At 49.3% G+C, this 20,379-nt stretch overlaps 1 protein-coding gene across 4 annotated transcripts in view; it reads right to left on the bottom strand.

Annotated features, from left to right (window-relative positions):
* The window catches only part of SEZ6L (seizure related 6 homolog like), a 201,680-nt gene extending 185,609 nt beyond the window's left edge, over positions 1–16,071 (bottom strand). For all 4 annotated transcript variants that reach the window (XM_082416272.1, XM_082416273.1, XM_082416274.1 and 1 more), the window contains exon 1: positions 15,781–16,071. In XM_082416272.1, coding sequence (XP_082272398.1) covers positions 15,781–15,874 — 94 coding nt within the window. In that variant the 5' untranslated portion in view covers positions 15,875–16,071. The remainder of the gene's footprint in view (positions 1–15,780) is intronic.
* Positions 16,072–20,379: the final 4,308 nt, after the last annotated feature.

Here is a 20,379-nt window from a genome sequence, read left to right as displayed (position 1 = left end):
GGGCATAGCGTGTGTCTGGCATATAAATGGTAAGCATAATTATCATGAACAAAGGAATCATAAAAGGTCATGGTTTAGGGGTCAAATAATCCAGGCACACTTTATCGATGCATCAGAAATCTCCAGGTACAGTGGGTAGAGCTTCCGAGGCAGTAGGCAGGGGTGTAGCCCAAGTATTCGTGTCTTTAAATTCTCCCCAAGGGATTTTAACTCCCTCTTAAGTCCACTTTGAAAACTACTGATTCAGCCCAGGCCGCTAAATTTAAGATGGAGAAACTGAGGCCCAGAGAGGGACAGCGATGGGCCCAAGGTCACACAGCACATCTCCACACACACACAGCTCCAGAATGCAGATGTCTGACCCCTGGTTGGGTGGTCTTTCTGCTAGTCCATGCCAAGGAGTTAGGTTAAACCAAGGTGCCTGGCTCTGGCTAAGCCCCCGTGGGTAGTGTGAGGGTTGCCCTCACATACTCAGCTCATACTCTGCAGAGGTTATAACTACTCTCAGGGCCCCCAGCTCTCTTTTTAACCTCTTCATGTATACAGCGCCCCGGGAGAATATCTGAAGTTCTTTGGAAACTCTTTATCTTGTTTATTATCACACACTGACAAGCTGAACCCTTTCTCTCCTGTTGCAGGGCTGGGCCATCACTTTTACCCCATTATGCAAATAACGAGTGATGGCTGCGGGGGATGCAGCCCACCCAGCACATGGATGGATATTTGATGGATATTTGATGGATCAATGAATGAATGAATGAATGTGCTGAATCAGTGAATAAATGAAAAATCACTGAGAGTAAGTTCTTTGAGGGCTGGCACTGGTTTTTGTTCCAGGGCCTGGAGCAGAGCCTACACAGTAGACACTCATTAAATATTTGCTGTTTGTGGTGGAATCAGTGAATTTCCAGCACCCTCCTGGGAAAGACAGATGCCTAAATAAAAACTGAGACTAGTACAGGCTTATTACTACAGCAGGGGTGCCAGCCTGGGGCCTTGGGGCCAGCACAGGGAGAGGGAGGGGGAGGGGACGCATTGGGGAAAGGACCCCAGAAGTGGGTACACGGTATCGGAGACTGGGGAGGGAACCAGCGAAGACAGCCTGACTTGGGTTAATTCTGGGCCTTGTTCCAGTCACAGAAAAGAGGCCCAAGAAATAGAAAAGCAAGTGACGGACCAATATGGGGAGCATGGTACCAGGTTGTAAGAATTCAAAGTGTGTATGCTGGGACTTTCCTGGTGGTCCAGTGGTCCAGTGGTTAAGACTCCGCGCTTCCACTGCAGGGGGCGCGGCTTCGATCCCTGATCAGGGAGCTGAGATCCCGCATGCCGCGTGGCGCTGCCAAAAAAAAAAAAAAAAGAGTGTATATGCCCAAATTGAGGGTCATTCTACAAAACAATGGGCCAGTCCTCTTCCAAAATGTCAATGTCAGAAAAAGCGAAGCCAAGAAACCATTCCTCATCTGAAAAATAGGACTCACTTTCTTTTTTTTATAAATTTATTTATTTTATTTATTTATTTTTGGCTGCGTTGGGTCTTTGTTGCTGTGCGCGGGCTTTCTCTAGTTGCGGCGAGCGGGGGCTACTCTTTGTTGAGGTGCGCAGGCTTCTCACTGAGGTGTCTCCTCTTGTTGTGGAGCACGGGCTCTAGGAGCACGGGCTTCAGTAGTTGTGGCACACGGGCTCAGTAGTTGTGGTTCACGGGCTCTAGAGCACAGACTCAGTAGTTGTGGCGCACGGGCTTAATTGCTCCACGGCATGTGGGATCTTCCCGGACCAGGGCTCGAACCTGTGTCCACTGCATTGGCAGGCGGATTCTTAACCACTGTGCCACCAGGGAAGCCCAGGACTCAGCTTCACTATCACTAGCCTCTCAAAGTTGTTTGTGACCATCTAATACAATAAGGGGTACCCTCTGCCACATGCACACAAGTAAATGACTATTTTTATTACTACTTAGAATAAAACTACTCCAGGACCTGAAAGAGGTAATTTGTTTGTGGCCAAACCTCATTAACTGATTGTCCAAGTTTATGCTTTATGGACATAGTGGGTACATAATTTACATATATACACACACTCAGGCACATCTATATAATTCTCTGCAATTCAGGGTGTATTTTCCCACATGCCTAAGAGAATGCAGCACCAACATAGTTGCCATAAGTGAAATCAGTGACATTGCTCTCAGCAGGCCCTGATGGAGCTCTCTTGTCTGTGTCTATGAAGTCCGGAATGGTTCTTGAAGGTTTTCTTCAAGTGGCACACTTATGTGGCCCATGAAAGAGCATCTACTAATTTTTTTTTCTTCTAGAAATGAGGGTGGGTGAGACCAAGCCAGTTTGCTTTGTGTAGATATTAGCCAGGACCGCAGGCAGTGCTCTGGGAATTGGCGGTTCCCAGCCCTGATCCCTTGGAGAGAGCTGCCCGCTTGCCTGGAAATCATCAGGGCAACACGAGAGAGGATAGAGGAGAGAAGAAAAAACTTGCATTTTTGACTCATACTTGAGTTTGAAGAATGATTAGCTGTTGGGACTTCCCTGGTGGCGCAGTGGTTAAGAATCCGTCTGCCAATGCAGGGGACACGGGCTCGAGCCCTGGTCCGGGAACATCCCACATGCCGCAGAGCAACTAAGCCTGTGCACCACAACTACTGAGCCTGTGCTCCAGAGCCCGTGAGCCACAACTCCGGAAGCCCGGGTGCCTAGAGCCCGTGCTCTGCAGCAAGAGAAAGCCCGCACACAACAACAAAGACCCAACGCAGCCAAAAATAAATAATAAAATAAATTAACTCAAAACAAAACAAAAGAGAATGGTTAGCTGTTAAGTTCTTTCAGGACAAGGATATGTTTTATTCATCTATCTCTAGCCCATGCCAAGTACCTGATACAGAGTAGAAGGTCTTGAAGGATGAGAAAGTGGTCTTGAATGAACGAATCAATGAATCCTAATCCACCACCATTTAGCCATCTGAGCCTCAGTCAGCTTCCTAATCTATAACTAAATGGCTGTTAACAGTCACCTTTGAAGTTCTGCTAATAATTAAGCAAAATCCTACAAATGAAGCCATAGCAGGGATTCTAGGGCATTACAGGAGCTTGTTTCCTTCTCAGCCTTTCCAGAGGCCTACTTTCTTTGGAAACAGGGCAGGGGCATAGTGGAGAGACAAATAGATAAGACCCAGACTTTGCCCTCTGGAAGCCCCCCCCCCCCCGCTCCCCCCACGGCAAGGGTCCTCACAGAGGACCCGGCCACACCCAAGTTGCTCCTTGTCTGGGCTTTTGTGGCTGATGTGAGATGAAACTTGCTCATAAAAAACTGGCCAGGGAGTGATGGCTTCACCCATCCAGACTCCTGCATTCTGCTTAGAACCTCAATTTTATTAAATAAGATAATAAAATACCTTAAATCGGGAAGCATAGTTTAGATTTGGGTGCTGTAAAGTCAATACACCTCTGTGAATTCCCACAGACTGTTTTACCTGTGGGGTTCATGCAATTGTGAATTCTGTCCCCACTGGTAAGGTAATTTATACACCAAGTCCCTCTTCCTCTATCGAGACTCTTGGGAAAGGTCATTCATTCATTTATTCATAGCTGTATCTATATCGAGTACCTAATTTGTGTCAGGCACCGTGCTAGCTCTTGATGAACAATTCTTCCTTTATTTCAAATAGATGAAAAAGGTACAGTTATTTTCCCTGCCCATGCTTTTTGCACAAGGCACAAACAACCTGCCAAGGTTATGCAGCTAGTAAGTGATGAAGCTGGGTTTCAGACTCTGGTCTCTGTGCCCCTGAACTCTGAGCTCTCGGCCACTGCCCTACACCCAATGAGCACCTGCTGACTGCACGACGTGCCATGCTCTGAGCCAGATGTTGGTGACACAGGCTTGAGGAGTTCTTAGTCTGGGAAGAAGACAATCATGCCTTAGCAGGCATGCTGATATTAAGCATTTCCTGAGCACTAATTAAGAATGATTACACTTCAGCAGTCATTCAACCAACCACTGTACATTTATTGAGCTTCTGTTTTCTGGAGATGGACTGTTGAGAGGTGGGGACTGAGAAAGAAATGTGATCTATTCCCTGCTTTGGAGGACCTCATTGTCCTGAAGGGGAGAAAGGCTTTCCAATGCTTGCATCTGTGGGGAAGTGATTAATGATGATGATAATCCACTGATCGTGCATCCCATAACCAGACACCTGCTATGTCCTAGCACAAGTCTAGGTCCTGAACTCGAAATCACTCCACGTGGGTACACGCTGATAATGCATCCTTCTGACTTTTCTGTGACATCAACGGTAGGTCTAGATACATGTTTAATTAATGAGGAGGGTGATGATGATATATGTTACATTATATATGTTCCTATGCTTATTGAGCTCCTACTATGGGTACCAACCACTGTCCTACAAGTTTTATAGGATTAACTCATGGCTCCTCACTACAAGCCTATGATATGGGTCCATCTGTCATGCTCACTTCACAGCTGAGGAAACTGAGACCTAGAGAGGTTAAATAACTTGCCTAAACTTACACAACTGAATTAACAAGAGAGGTCTGAGGCTTCCTTTAAAAACAACCACAAGAAAATGTTGTTTCTAATGCCAATGCAAGTAACAGTATGCAAATTAGCCCCAGCACATCATTTTTTATTTATGCCATAAATTAGGCAAATTTCCCTTCCAAAGCCCTGGAAAATGAGGCCTGATTCTACATATTTTGCATTCATTTCCAAGGTGGTTGGCCCCCAGTTAGCCTTACAACTCAATAAACCTGCTCTAAAGAGGGGCACAGAGGTGCAGGCCTGATCAGCAGGCTTTAGGGAATGAGAAGTGGGAGAAGCACTGGCCCTCTCCCGGTGCAAATCGCTTTATAGTTTAGTGGTGCCCTTCCACATTCAGGGCTGCCACGTACAGTTGCATAGGTTGTGCACTGCTTAACTTCAGGGGAGCCTTTCACATACACTACAGTATGAATAGCGCCTCCTGCAGTTGTGCAGGGAAGTGACCATACGCATTGCATTCTCACAAGCTACCCTGTGGAGGGAGGCTGAGGAAGTATTCTATTCTCGTTTTGCAAATGGAAACCAAGGAGCTGGGCTGATGAGAGGACTTCCTCCAGCATCACACAGCACATAAATGGCAGAGCTGGGATCCACATTCAGGCCTGTCTCAGTCCTAACCCAGGGCTGAGTTCACCATTCTCAGAAAGTTCACTCTGAGTACGTTCTTTTAAACACCTCCTCCCCATTTCCATAATGTTAAAGCTTTGGAGAAATCACAACCTTATATAATAGCCGTGTTACTAAAACCACCCACAGAACAACATGTTTGAAAAAGCACATCCTGTTTTCCCACTGGCCTCCATCATTGCTTCTAAAGACATTGCTGTCATTCCGGAAGAACCTTTCACAAGGATGGGGAGGGCTCCTGGGACCCTATCTTGAAGTTTCTCTTCACTTTCTACCCTAGCTTGATTTTCAGAGATGATGGATCACCTTGAAATGCCTAAATACATCAGTTTAAGAGGACCCCGCTCATCCACTTCCGCCCTAAATTGCTTTTTCCTAAGTTTACCCAAAGGATGTAAAGATTGTACACTTCCTACATATGCTTTTTCCTATGCCCCCCAAATTTGAGCCATTCATGGCCAAAGAATGCCTTTCTTTCTCTCCTTTCTCTCTTCCTTCCTTTCTCCCTCCCTTCCTCCTTTCCTTCCTTCCCTCCTCTCACTCATCCACTCAACAAAACGGCTGAGCATAGAGAGATAATAAGAGTCAACCCAATCAACAGACACTTACAACACACTGTGATTCTTTCCAGCTCCCTCAGATGTGTTTATCAGTGAGGCCACAGCTTGATGAATATGGATGTAATGGAAAATGAGTTCCAGGGCCACATCCTCGCAGTTAGAAGGGTTGAGGAAGCAACTATCGAGGGCAGCGGAGCAAGTGTGTGAAATGTCATTAGCGGTGATTACTCAACCCAAAGTATAGACCTGAACGGCCCCATGTCATGCCCCATGCATGCTTATCACCCCAGCCGCACATGATTGGATCAAACACAAAGAGCCAACCTTCCGCCTGAGCAGGACAAGCCATATTCCTCTTAGGAACCTGAACCAGGAAACGTGAAGAGGCTGAGTGTTAGGAGGTCTGTCTGGACTGCCATGGTCTAGAGCAGTACCATCCAGTAGAGCTTTCTGTCAAGACGGAAACCTTCTTTCTCCATGCTGTCCAATATGGCAGCCGCTGGCCACACAGGGCTGCTGAGTACTTGAAATGTGGCTAGTGGGACTGAGGCACTCAAATTCTAATTTGATTTAATGAATTCAAATCTAAAATTAAATAGCCACATGTGACTAGTGCTTTCCACAGAAGGCGGCACACCTACAGAGTTTGAGCTGGAAGAAGGGTGGGTATGAGCCACTGTACCCGCCCACCTTGCCCTCACCTCCAGCCCCTGGATCATCCCTGGTGTCCTACTTGCCCAAAGCCGGCCCTGACCACATCATCTATGCCTCCTGCAACCCCCCCGCCACGGCTCTCTACACCCCACGCCCCTCGCTGGGTTTCTCAATCAGCCACTCTCTACAACCCATGGTGAGAGCAAGGAAACCCATGGTGAGAGCAAGGAAACCCATGGTGAGAGCAAGGAAACCCAGGACGGGCACCCGCCCTGGGACCTGCACCTCTCTGAGCTTCCCTGGCTTATTCTTGCTTGCTTGACTCGAGCCATCTGCTCGGATGGCACCACTGTGAAGCCACAATGGCCCGCGTGTCAGTGGAGGTGATGAGGGAGATGCACAGTGAGTGAGCAGGAGGGGGCACAGGCAGTGGAGAGGGAGTCAGAGGCAACAGATGCACAGCGAGAAGCAGATGCTGTGAAAGAGAAATGCAGAGAGGAGCCAGGCCCTGGAACAGCCTTGGTCCAATATCTGAGGTATCCTTTGAGCAAGCCTTCTTCTTCTCGAGCTATCCTGAGCAAGTCTTTGTTCTGTACAGCCCAAAGAAATCGTGGTTCCTCCCTTGGGAGCCAGCACGGATTTGGGAATTTGAGAATCAGCTCAGAGCGACAACAGCTGCAGCAACAAATCATCACCATCATCTCAGAGAGAAGTAACTTGTCTAAGATCACACAGGCTGGAATGGATATCTCTGATTCTAGAGTCTGTGCTCTTTAATGCACTACACTGCCTTGCCCAGTGGGGCTCTTGATCTTGGGTCAATGTTTCGTTTCAGCATCCTGAACTCACTGATTTATGAGCTAAGCTTTGGCACGTGCCTACCCCCAAGCTGGGAATGGGTGAGACCAGACGAGGAAACTGTCACCCAATGGATCAAACCCACCCTTCTTCCTTCTACGACTTGTCCCAAGCTCCAGACCCCATGTATTAGACTGTATCCCCCCACCTTGCCCTCACCTCCAGCCCCTGGATCATCCCTGGTGTCCTACTTGCCCAAAGCCGGCCCTGACCACATCATCTATGCCTCCTGTGACCCCTCCCTGGCTCTCTACACCCCACGCCCCTCGCTGGGTTTCTCAATCAGCCACTCTCTACAACCCATGGTGAGGGCAAGGAAGCCCAGGAGGTGCACCTGGCCTGGGACCTGCACCTCTCTGAGCCTCCTTGGCTTACTCTTGCTTGCTTGACTTGAGCCATCTGGTTGGATGGCACCATTCCCAGGTGCAAGCTGGTCCACTGATGCCTCGAAGATTCAGGTGCCAAGTCAGCAGAGGAGGGAGCTAGAGCTTGATTTCAGCTTCTGCTGAAGCTCCTTTTATGCAGCCACTCCGCCGTGGCCACGTAATGTAAATATCCAATGTGGGTAAGGGATGCCACTGGTTTAATGGAGACAGATGCCCTTAAGGCTTTCATTGCCACGTCTCCTTGGGTCTCAGAACATACGCTTGAGGACAGCTGGGATACTATGGCTCTTAAGGAGGGGGAGTCACTTTAGAGTGGGAGAGAGAAGACACAGTCAGAGGTTCCAGTCCTGGCTCTGCCACTCACTTGCAGTGGGATTTTGAGTAAGTGAGTCCCTTCTCATCTTTGGGTCTCTTTCCTCAATAAAATGAAAATATCAGGGGGAGGGTTGAGGCAGGTGGGGAGCCTGAAGAACTGCTATGATCTGATGAATATTACAGACCCCAGGAAGGGTAGCTTGTTTATTTTTTTTGCAGAGCATCTCTATACCAAGCCCTCCTCCATCCCATGATCCCTGGGAAGTGGGCAGAGAATAGACCATTACCCCCAAATGAGGCCCAATGCTGGCTCAGAGTGACAAAGCAGCTTGTCCAAGGTCACACATCTAATGAAAAGCAACAGAGTTACACTCAGGTTGTTCTGACTCTAGAGCCTGGGTTTCCATTCATTTTGCTATTCTTTCCCAGTTTTCAGCTGGGCATTTGTTGTTTTTGCAGCTGCCAGGGAGCCAAGAGAAAGCAGAGTCTACAACAACCAGTGTGGTATCCAGAAAGTTCCTAATATTAAATGAGCTAAGCTACAGGGTAAATAATTGCAACCAATATTCCCCTTGGAAAGAAAGATGCCCTCAGCAAGCACTCAGTGAACGGTCCATCTTGTGGCCATGTGTCTGCACAAAGGTGGGTTTTTTCTCTTTACAAAATTTCTCTCCTCCCTCATCTTCTAATTTTCCTTTCTCCTTTTCCTATTTGTAGAATTCTTCAGTGAGTTCACATCTATTATCTCATTGATTTTCCTCATGGCAATCCTATGAGGTAGGACACTATTATTAGTCTCATTTTTCAGATGAGGAACCAAGGCTCATACCCGCTGCCTAAGACCACACAGATGTAGGAGGAGTCGGGAATGAAACTCCGATCTCAGGACTCTACCACCTCACCGCTAAGATTAAGATGAAAGGTCATTTAACAGAGTAAATGCACTTACACTGGGTTAGATACAGGCTAAGAGAGCTATGGATGCGTATGAGTCAGCTGAGGTGTTTGGAAAGTTCATTGTCTAGTGGGAGGGAGGCATGTAAACGGGTAACTCATCAGTGCGTGAGTTACGCATAATAGGGGAATAGAACGCGTTGAGCGGGGAGACAGAAGATCATTCATAACTGGTGTAAGGAGGAGAGAGGCAAGGGAAGGTCTTATAGAAAAAGACAATTAGGGACTAGGCTTTGAAGGATGAATAGAAGTTCACCAGGTGAACAATACTAGCAATAATGGCAACTTTTTATTGAGTGCTTGCTATGGGCTACACATACCTACATACATTCTTGACAGTCTTTCAAGGGAGACACAACCCTCGCATTTTATATATCAGGCCAGAATAGGTACAGAACGCTAAAGCAAATAGCTCAAAATCATGATGCTAAATCAGCTATCTGGGAATTTAATCTGGTCCTCTCTGAACTCCTTCAACCTCCTAGGATGACAGTCCAGGATGAAGGAACAGCATGAGTAAGACAAGAGGGATGCTTCACCCAGAAGCCATCAGGGTGGGTGTGAACTCTTTCTCCTCTTTGTGATCTGCTGTGAGATACCTGGCATCTGCCACTGGGTGAGACAACATCTCCCCTCCTGGAGGCCAGTCAAACCGCCTTGATTTCTGGATTTGCATCAGCTCTTTATTTAGCCATTGCTATGTGATACCTATATGCTCATACTCTAGCATCTAGAACAAACCTGGGCTTTGGAGTCAACCAGTCTTGGGTTTGAATCCTGACTCCATCATTGCTTGCCCATGACACCTTAAGCAACTCCGTCCTTCATTGCCATGACACCTGTATGTTTCTAAGACTCAGCTTCCTCATCAGTAACATGTAGTTAGTGACATCATCTGATAGGGTTGGGTGAGGATCAGATGAGTGAATACAGAGTAAGCACATGGACAGTCCTGAGGCACAGAGTAGCCCACGCTCAATGGCAAAGAGCATGTTATAGTTTGTAATTCTCTCATAACAGGCCCAGGAAGAAACACATGGCGGGTGTTTGGGGTCTTCAGCTTTCTGTGCCAGCACCCACCTCCCTGAAGCTTGAACTCCTGGCAAGCATAAAGCATCCTGACTCCTGTGTCTCATCCCAGCCCTGTGAGGACAGCTTTGTGTATGGGGTAGTGGTTACTGTGATCCATTTTACAGATGGCAAAATTGAGGCTCGTGGCTAGGAGATGGTTGAGCTTAGGTCCTGAACACAGGGGCTTACAGAAACCAAGCTACACTGTGAGTTCTCCATGAATGGTTGAGTGGCCTGGGAACATGAGAAATTACAAACAGCCACAGCTTCAAAACCAACCAATGAACCAGCTGTATCTCCCACCTTCTTTCATGAAGTCTCCTTTCCCTGCCTGGGAAGAATAACCCCTATGCCTTTTTGTTTTTTTGAGAGCTATTAAGAGCTCTCAGGAAAATCCTAGTTGATTTTGGTTTCTGTCCTGTCAGTCTTTGGAGTTGGGTGAGCTGGGGTTTGGACCCACCCCGCCTAGCTGCATACTAACGGTGAAAGCATGCTTTGTACACATTTCATTTGGAAACACAGCAGGACCCAGCTTGGAAGGCGCTATGCCCAGCAGTCAAGCTCACAAACGAAGCAGCTAGGCTACCTGGATTCAAATCCTACCTCTGCAACCTTCTGGCTAACAACTGTGAGCTTTCTGAACAGATAACAGCCCCTCTAAGCCATGGTTTCCTCATCCACACAATGGACAGAAATGGTGGAGATTAAAATAACCCATGTAAGGGCTGAATATATATCAAGTACTCATTAGATATAATTATTATGAATTAATTGCCTACACTTTAATTGTAGCCTACTTCACTTTACGACTCACTTCAATTTGACCAGTTTCACTTGAGTGCTTACAATGTGCCAGGAACTGTGTAGGCACAGGAGACACATCCAACACACACTTGACAAGTATTTATTGGCTCCCCCCCCCCACCTAGGGGTCTGCAGAATCTGCACATGAGCTTGGAGAACGCTGCAAGTAAGAGGCAGTAGTGGGGCATGGTTCTAAAGGATTCTGGTTCAGGCCTGGGTTTGATGCCAGACTGAAACCACTTCTTGGCTTTGTGACTTTCAATGCGTTGCTTAACCTCTCTGTGCCTCGATTTCCCCGACCATAAAATTAGGAAAATAACAGCATCTACCTCATGGGGCTGTTGTGAGGATGCTCTGACCAAATCTATATAAACCACTCATCACGAGGCTTGGAATGAAATCAACACTCAATAAATACTGTTTTCATCACTGACACGGTCCCAGCCATGGTCTAGTAAATTACGTCACATGGGTCCACTGACCTCAGCCCAGTGCATCACCCTTTTACCCTCCCCTGAAAGCAGCCCTGCTCTCTTCCCACGCCCCACCCTCCACCACCACCAAAGGGTTTCAGAGGAACTACAGTAACCAGAGGATTATACAAATATGCAAATCCTGTAAAGCAGTGTTTACCCAGGGCTGTGCACTGCTGTCTATACTCAGCATCTGGGCTCGGCTGTCTTCGGAGAGGATTCCATCGGTGTCATCACAACCTCTAGTGGATAACAGTGAACACCGCGGCTCACAGGCCTTTGTTCCAGCTCTCACCTCCTCAGCGGCCCATGCAATCCAGGGGAACGCCAAAAGGGTGGGCAGATCCCAGGATCCTTCTATCCTTCTCACGTGTGCGCGTGCGTGACTGCCTCCTTTCCCTGCCCACTCGCTCCTGTTTCCCCAATTCCACAGGTGTATGATGTGTTCCGAAAGTAAAGCCTTCTTCAGGATCATCACTGCCCCAACGAAGAAATCTCCCATGGCTGCTGGTACCTGTCACATCCCTTTAGGGCCAGCTCAGATGCTATCAACTCAGGGAAGCCTTCACTGACTACCTCTGGCCAGAATTAAACACACCCACCTGTGAGATCCCTGCACTCTGATTAAAATCACCCCCTCCCAACACGTATCCCATGGTGTGGACACTGGTGATTTACCTGCAGGTCTTTCTTGCTAGGCTGCCATTACCGGGATAAGGACCTCATCATATTATTCTGTGTCTCCAGCACCCAATACAGGGCCCGCTGCATGCCTAGGAAGTGTTTAGTAAATGTTAAATGAATGAATGGATAACTGTTTTTTTCAGAAGACTCTCTTCTTAGGTCTTCTTTCCAACCACTATCCTGCTATCCTGTATCTCTGGTACAATGAACTCTGCTTTCTGGTGGTAATATTGAGGTTCAAAGAGATAGAGTATGAGAGTCTGAAAAGAAAGGGAGTCTGCACCAGGTCACAAAAATTTCTCACCTGGGCCACTCGTTACCCTACCTCCAACCCTTCTACTTGGGCCTAAATTATCCAGATATTTATTCCAACATTTCCAACACCAACTTCAAGGATCTGCTTTCCAGGTGCCTACTGGGAGGGGCAATTTGCTCTTTGGAAAGTAGGGAAGAAAAGGGAGAAAACATTACTTGAGCATCTATTACATGCCAGGTGCTTTACAGGTATAAGTGTTATGTAATCACTGCAACCATCCTTCCAGGCTGGGACCATTAATCCCCACCCCACCTCCATCCCCCTGCCACAGGTAGTGAAATGGTGGCCCAGAGAAGATCGACCTGACAAAGGTCACACATTCATAAACAATGCAGCTGGGCCTGACCCAGGTCGCTCCAAAATCACATACTTCTTTTCTGGAACCCTATAAATCTAATCCCAGTGGCCAGCTGAGTCAAACTCCTCAGAACAGCCTTGCCATGGCCTCTTTGGTGTTTTGCAATTTGGCTCCATGAAGGAAACCACAAACTGGTATTAAAAAAAAGGGCAGTTGGACTCTGTATTCTAATGATGCCTTCCTTGGAGCATCCCCCCTCCCTCCTTTCACCTTTCCTTCCTCTTTTTCACTGCATATATCAAGCACCATCAAGTAATTTTTCTCTTAGAAACAGAGCTCCATTCCACTGACCTCTGGCATCGCACACACCTGGTGGTTCCAAAGGTCAGAATTCACCTCTTCTGCCCTCAATCACCAACCGTAGCTTTGAGCGCCCCTAGTGGAGGTCTGTGCCAATGGCATGTTGCAGAATGTGGACCAAATGTGAGGACCAGTAAATTGAGCCCTTTTGAATCGCTTTTTGAATAGCAGGAATGAACTTGTGAGCAAAACTAGAAAACAAACCGTTCTGATCAGGAAACATTCTTTTGCCTGGGAAGAGGAAGGAAAGGAATATAACATTATTTTCCTAATGTCCAGCTGAGACATGCGAACGCAAGGATCCCTCAGGCTTTGATAAGGTGGCCCAAGCAGGGGCGGCCACAGACCAAAAAAAAAAAAAAAAAAACGCCGATCCACCAATGAAAATAGTCTTTAAGTGAATCTAACAACAGTGTACATTAGAGACTGGAGGAAGCCGCAAATTTGAGTCTTATTAAGCAATATTGAATTTACTTTATTAATTCAAGGAAAAAGAAAAGAAATTACACTCAGGCTCTGCAGTCTTAGCACACAGTTACAGCTATACCCCATGTGCATATCTTAGACAATAAGAAGCCTCTTCAAAAACAAGTTATACTTTATACTTATTCATGCCTTACAGCAAAATGGCCCAGAGAATCACATGACCTACATAAGCATTTAGCAACAAGTCTCTTTCAAGTACTGTATTTACAAATCTCCTCACTGCACCACAAACAGAAGGACCGGCTTCCAACACGGAATGAGACGAATGGGTCTCCATCTGACATTAGTGGAAGTTGGGCTCCACGTTAAAAACAGAATATACTGTGGAAGGTCAATTGTTTCCAAATGCTCATAGGCTACCCTTACTCCCTCCTTATGACTCACAGTCTTGGAGTCAGAACCACACCGTTATTAATGAACCTTCTGAAGTAGTACACCGGTTGACTTTAATGTGGCAATGACCTGAAGTTAATTAAAAATATATGCTGGCTAGCTACAGAGCCGAGCAGTTGGAAAAAATAATGTAAAATGTCTTAAAAATTAAAACACACACACACATTTTGTGTTTGAAGCCAGGGGAGGAAGCAGGATATGAAATCCTTGTCTTGGATGACAATTCAATATGTGCCATTAAGACATTTTTCCTGGAGGGTGGTATATTGGAGAGTGCTGTCCTCAGAGGTAGAATCACTTTAGAAAAGCCAGCAAGCCACTGGGTAGCTTTCAGATTCAAAAGGGGAGTGAGGGAGGGAGATCTGGACTCTGTTCAAGGCCACCAAGCCATTGTTGGAAAAGACAGCTAATTAAGAAAGGGCATGCTGTGGTGGAAACGATTTATTTAAACCGATTCTCTTCTCCCATCTTTCCCAGAGAAATTGTCCAGACCTGGTGTAAATTGTGAATATTACTGCCTCATAAAAGAGGGGTTCTTTAACGATATGCTTTGTTAAACAAAAGGTGATGAATTATTTCCTTTGCTCTGTACTCTGGGCTCCACATTTAAAGAGAAAGGGGTGGGGGATAAAATGCCTGATTTATGCTGAGGAGGGCACTCCAGGCCGTGGGGAAGAGTTGAAGAGAAGGAGACCCAGGGCCAGTGCCCGCGAGCGGAGAGCTGTCCGCGGCCTTCGGTGCTGAAAGCAGGTGCGCGCGCCAGGGGTCCAGAATTCCCCAGGGAGAAGGGACACCGCCTGTCCCCTAGCTCGGGGTCAGGACGGTCCAAGCCAAACACGGGGCCCCAGATGGACAGAGTGTGCGCCCTCCGGATTGTCTTCAGCCTGGGGAGACCCTGCACTGCCTGCTTTTTCCCACGTGAGGGGCGAGTTACCGGGAACAGGAGTTGGACCTTTCAAAAGGCGAGGTCTACGAACGCTTCCCACAACTCTTGGGTCTCCTAGTGGCCTGATCAAACCCTCGAAGCTCTCGGGGTTAGTTTTGGATGAGTTCGGCGCCATACTCCCCTTTCCATCTCAAAGCCCCACCCACCTAACCACCCGCCACAATTTTCCCTGGGGTACCTCAGCGGGGTGGAGGAGAGGGTGCGGCTCCAGGTCTGGGAAGAAGGACCCCCCCCCCCGCCTTCTTCCCAACCGGCTAGCACGTGCTGGGTGAAACTAGCAACCCCCCGCGCCGCCCCCAATTCAGAGTGGTGTTAAGAGACACCGGGCTGTTGAAGGGAGAAAAAAGGGGGGAGTCCGCTCAGGTTCCCGCCTGTGACCTAAGATCTCCTCTCCCCCCCCGCTAAGTTCTGAGAACCCGGAGCACACTCCACCGGCCTCCAGGCGAAAGCCACACCCCAGTTCGGCTTCCAGACACTTGGATGGGATCGGTCCAGGCACCCGGTCCCTCGGGGCAGCCTGAACCAAAAGGAAGCAAGGGGTCCTAGCGTAGGAGGACGCGGCACTCCGACGGCCCCCAGACGCACTGTTCGAGTCTAGTCCTCACTTGCACGGCGGGTCAGCTGCCCCCGCTTCTCGTCCTCTCCCCGAAAGGGAGAGAATTACCTGGCACCCGGCCCCGGGTGCGGCTGCAGAGAGCTCCGGGAATCTGGGGTCTGGAGGCGACCCCGCTCCAAGGAGATTCTCTGGGGCTGCACAGGGGAGTCAGCCGCACAGCCGGGAAGGCAGAAAGGGAGCCCGCGGCCGAGGCAGGAAAGCGCCCGAGTCCTTCAGACACATCCCTGCCTCCACACTCCCAGCAGCCCGGGCCAAGGGGACGCGGTTCCTAGTCCCAAATTTGGGCAGCCGCCCCCGCTCCACATCCCGGCAGACGTGGAGCGAGTCGTCTGGGTCGGCTAGGACCCCCAGCCGCCCCGCACTCGCGGCAACTTTGCCCCTTCCCCCGCCCCGCCCCTCTGGGCGCTTACCTTCTGCCCGAGCGGCCGCGGGGCTTCCCAGGAGCAGAGCGAGGAGCAGCGCGATCCCGCCGAGTCCCGCGGCGGGCGGCCGGGCCGCGGGCATCTTGGCTGCGGGGGTCGCGGAGCCGCGGGCTGCGGGGCGGGCGGACGGCGCGGGAGCCGGGGAAGGAGAGAGGCAGCGAGCGAGGTAGGGAAGGCGGGAGCCGGGGAGGGGGCCGCGGGCCGGGGGCAGCCGCCGGAGCCCCCCGGGCGGACGCGCGTTCACCTCGCGAACGCTCTGGCCGAGCTGCGCCGGGCGCGGGCGGGCGAGTGAGGAGGAGCCGGCGAGCGAGCGAGCGAACGAGCGAGGCGCGAGCGGGAGGAGGGAGGGGGCTGGGGCCGAGTCGGTGCCGAGCCAGCGCGGGGAGGAAGGGAGGGGGCGGGCGGGCAGCGAGCGCGAGGGGCCGGCCGCGCCCGGGGTGCCAGCCTCCTCCTCTGGTCGCTGGCCCGTCGGCCCTGCAAAGTTTAACGCCGATTCCCCTCGCGTCCTGTGGGCCGAGCGTTTCCTCTTGGCGGATGCTCACGGCAGCCCTGCGCCGGCGAGGCGAGGCTGGAGAGCGTCCGGACCATTTTCCGGACGGTCAGATGGAGGCCTCAAAACCGAGCGCAGCCCTAAGCCTGTGCGCAGCCTAGAGCTTTCCATTGCTCAGCCTTTCGGATAGGTCCCAATTTCAGCTCTCTCGGCCCCAGCCAGCCTCTTCCCTGACAGCCCTCCGCATTTACTGAGTCCCCATAACCTAGAAAGTCTCAAACTCTGTGGATCTGATGAGAGCTGTCAATCTCCCTAGAAGGATACAAATGGCCACAAAATTGTGCATCCAATACCCGGGGGCTTTGTACACCCCTGAAGCCCAATCTGAAAATTTATCCATGTTCTGATCTGAGCACCGTTTCTCACATTCCCATTGTTAACGGGGCACCAGAGCTCGCCAAGGCTTCCTCTCAGCTCAGTCCCTTAGCCCTGCTGTACTCCCTTCCCCCATCTGAGCTGGAGTTCAAGGCCTACTCTCTTGCTTTGCTCTTGCCGAGCCCTGATTCTCAGCAGCTTGTCTTTTCTCCACAAATAGAGGTGATGGGGGGGAGAAAGGCAGATGCTTGGGGACAGGCAGTGGCTGGATGGGGGACAAGCTTGCGCCCACTCCTGGAGGCTCACTGTGTGGTCTACTTTTGCAGGCCCAGCCAGCTTCCCAGGCCTCTCACCCCAATTTAGAAAGCCCTCCTTCTCCCTCCCCCCACTCCACCTTGCCACACTATCCCCACGTTGCAGCCTGAGCAGGCAGAGGAGCAGATGGAGAGAAGGTTGCAGGCAGCAGCGGGGAGGAATATGTCTTTAGCAGAGTGGAGGAGCTGGGAGTCCCTATAAAGAATGGGTGGGGGAGTTGCATACTGGGTGGAGGAGGACAGGAGGGGAGAGGGAGCACTTTGGTCCAGGTTTCCGAAAGACCCTCCACACGCAAAGCTTCCCCAGTCCCTCATGCGTTCAGTGTTCTTTTACAGGGTCCTCACTACAGGCCCAGATCTGCATCAGGTTCTGGGGCGTAGAGAGCCCCCAATAAAACCCAATCAGTGGCTGCAAGAAGTTTCCATTCCTGGCAGTAAAGCCAATCGGTTTTGATAAAGAGGGAGGCTGAGGCACACGGTGCCCAAGAGCTGATTTCTCCTTTGGGGAAGACGAAGCATCCCCGTTGCTTTGCTGGATTGGGCGGGGGGGCTCTGTAAGGTGTGGCCTTGCCTGTCTTGCTCATCACCATCCACTCAGTACTGACACAGGGCTAGCATCCAGCAGGCTCACAATAATACTTGTTGAATGGAAACATAAACCAGCAAGAAAGACGGAGGAAAAAGAAAGGGGAGAAAGCAAGGGAGAGGAAAACAGAGGCCAGCTCCACACCTGGAAGCAAGGAAACTAATGTTTATAAGCATCTACTGTTTGCCAGGTGCTATAATGATATAATTTCACAATGATCCTGCCGGTGAGGTGTGACTGTCTCCATCTGACAGGTGAGTACCTGAGCCCTAGAGAGCGGCACAACCCAGCTTAGGTCACTTGGCCAGGATTCAATGCCAGGTCTGAGTCCACAGTCAGAACCCACTGCATCTCAATACGCTGTTTCCCAGGTATTTGATGGCTACCTCTATGCTATGATTCCATGGATGTTCCCTGGTGCTTCAACACCTCCTTGTTACCAGGAGACCACAGTGAATAAAAGTCTACCATCAGAGACACTCCTTTTCGTAAAGTCATGGGGCCTCTAGAAGATCAGTTGCTTGCATGCAGGTGTCTTATGTGGCAGAAGTGACATTGCAAACCCTTAACTCATTGAACGCATGGGCAGGGATTTATTCATTCCATTTGCCAGCTGAAACAAGGCACAAAGTCTTGAGAGAATGGGACATAGACCCAGTAACCTGAAATTGGATGCTGGGAATATAAGGGGATTCTCTAAGAGCAATATCGACATATTTTTTTCTCCCAAGAAGAAATACCATGATAGGGATAGAATTCTGCAAAGAACCAGAGCACCTTGCAGATGAAAATCTTCCCCTAGCACAATTTCAAAACCCATATCACAGATGAGGAAACTGAGGTTCAGGAAGGCAAAGTGACCCCCTCAATATCATGTACTTGGTCTACCTTTTGTCCAGGCTTATGCTCTATTACCATAGGGCACTTCTGGCCTCGATTCTGGCGTCAGGGTGGACTTCCTGCTACCCACTGCTGCCTAGGGAGAGAATCCGAGATTCTCTGCAGAGCTGATGACGTGTGCGCACAACTCTACTTTATATGTTGCCACTTGATAAATCAGCTCTTATGCAGCTAATATTGGTCCAGTGGAGACAAAGAGTTAGAGTCTAGCCTCACCTCTTCCTGCTGGGTAAGAAGGGCAAGTTATTTAACCTCTCTGAGCCTTATATTCCTCTTCTGAGGAATAGGGATAAAAATAACACTTACCGGGCTTCCCTGGTGGTGCAGTGGTTGAGAATCTGCCTGCCAATGCAGGAGACACGGGTTCGAGCCCTGGTCTGGGAAGATCCCACATGCCACGGAGCGACTAGGCCCGTGAGCCACAATTGCTGAGCCTGCGCGTCTGGAGCCTGTGCTCCACAACAAGAGAGGCTGCGATAGTGAGAGGCCCGCGCACCGTGATGAAGAGTGGCCCCCACTTGCCGCAACTAGAGAAAAGCCCTTGCATAGAAACAAAGACCCAACACAGCCAAAAATAAATAAATAAATAATTAAATAATTAATTAAAAAAAAAAAAAAAAAAAAAGTCAAGGTGCCTGAAATCAGATTTGTCCTATTTCTGCCTTAGTCTGTGTAGACCTGCCTTTAAAAAAAAAAATAAATAAATAACACTTACCATGTGGGGTGATTGACACAAGTGGATAATATCACTGTGACATAAGGAGATACAATAGCATCTATTTTATAAGGTTACAGAGAGCATCCCGTGAACCAATAAACTAGAGCATTTAGCCCAGTGCAAACCATAAGGAAAACACTCAATTTCATTCTCAAATGTTTGGTGTTGTGAACCAGAGAGTACTGGGATAGGAGTCCTGAGTTCCGATCTCTTTTCTGCTGATATGCTGTGTGATCTTCGGTGAGTCGCCAGCTTCTCTGGGACTCTGTTTCCTTATCCACCCATCCACCTATCTGTCCATCCATCCATCCATCCACCCACTCACCCACTCACCCACCCACTCATCCATCTATCTATTCCATCTATCTATCCCATCTATCTGCAAATATTGTTTGAGCATCTACTATTTATTGAGTGACTACTAGGTGCCAAACTCTATGCAAGGTGCTGTGGATACAGCAGACTCCATCTCTTGCTCTCTAGAGCTGATAGTCTAGTGAAGTCTGGTAACCTGAGTGCCCAAATCCTTTTCAAGATTAATGTTCTACTTCAGGGGAAGCAGAGTGGTTAAAAGTGGGCTTTGAAACCTGACAGAACTGAATTTGAATTATTTCTCTCCTACTCACAGCTGTGTGACCTTTAACAACTGTCTTAACCTCTCTGAAGCTGCTTCAATGAATGGTTGTCATTTAAGATTAAATGAGGGGCTTCCCTGGTGGTGCAGTGGTTAAGAATCTGCCTGCCAACGCAGGGGACACGGGTTCAAGCCCTGGTCCGGGAAGATCCCACATGCCGCAGAGCAGCTAAGCCCGTGCGCCACAACAACTGAAGCCCGCGCACCTAGAGCCCGTGCTCCGCAACGAGAGAAGCCACCGCAATGAGAAGCCTGCGCACCGCAACGAAGAGTAGCCCCCACTCGCCTCAACTAGAGAAAGCCCGCGTGCGGCAACAAAGACCCAATGCAGCCAAAAATAAATAAATAAATAAATTTATTAAAAAAAAAAAAAAGATTAAATGAGACAGGGCTTCCCTGGTGGCGCAGTGGTTAAGAATCCACCTGCCAATGCAGGGGACACGGGTTCGAGCCCTGCTCCAGGAAGATCCCACATGCCGCAGAGCAACTAAGCCCATGCACCACAACTACTGAACCTGCGCTCTAGAGCCTGTGAGGCACAACTACTGAGCCCACGTGCCACAACTACTG

The sequence above is a fragment of the Balaenoptera physalus genome, assembly GCF_965194825.1.
Source record: "Balaenoptera physalus genome assembly, chromosome: 12".
Classification (NCBI taxonomy): domain Eukaryota; kingdom Metazoa; phylum Chordata; class Mammalia; order Artiodactyla; family Balaenopteridae; genus Balaenoptera; species Balaenoptera physalus.
This window is presented reverse-complemented; position numbering and strand designations above follow the sequence as displayed.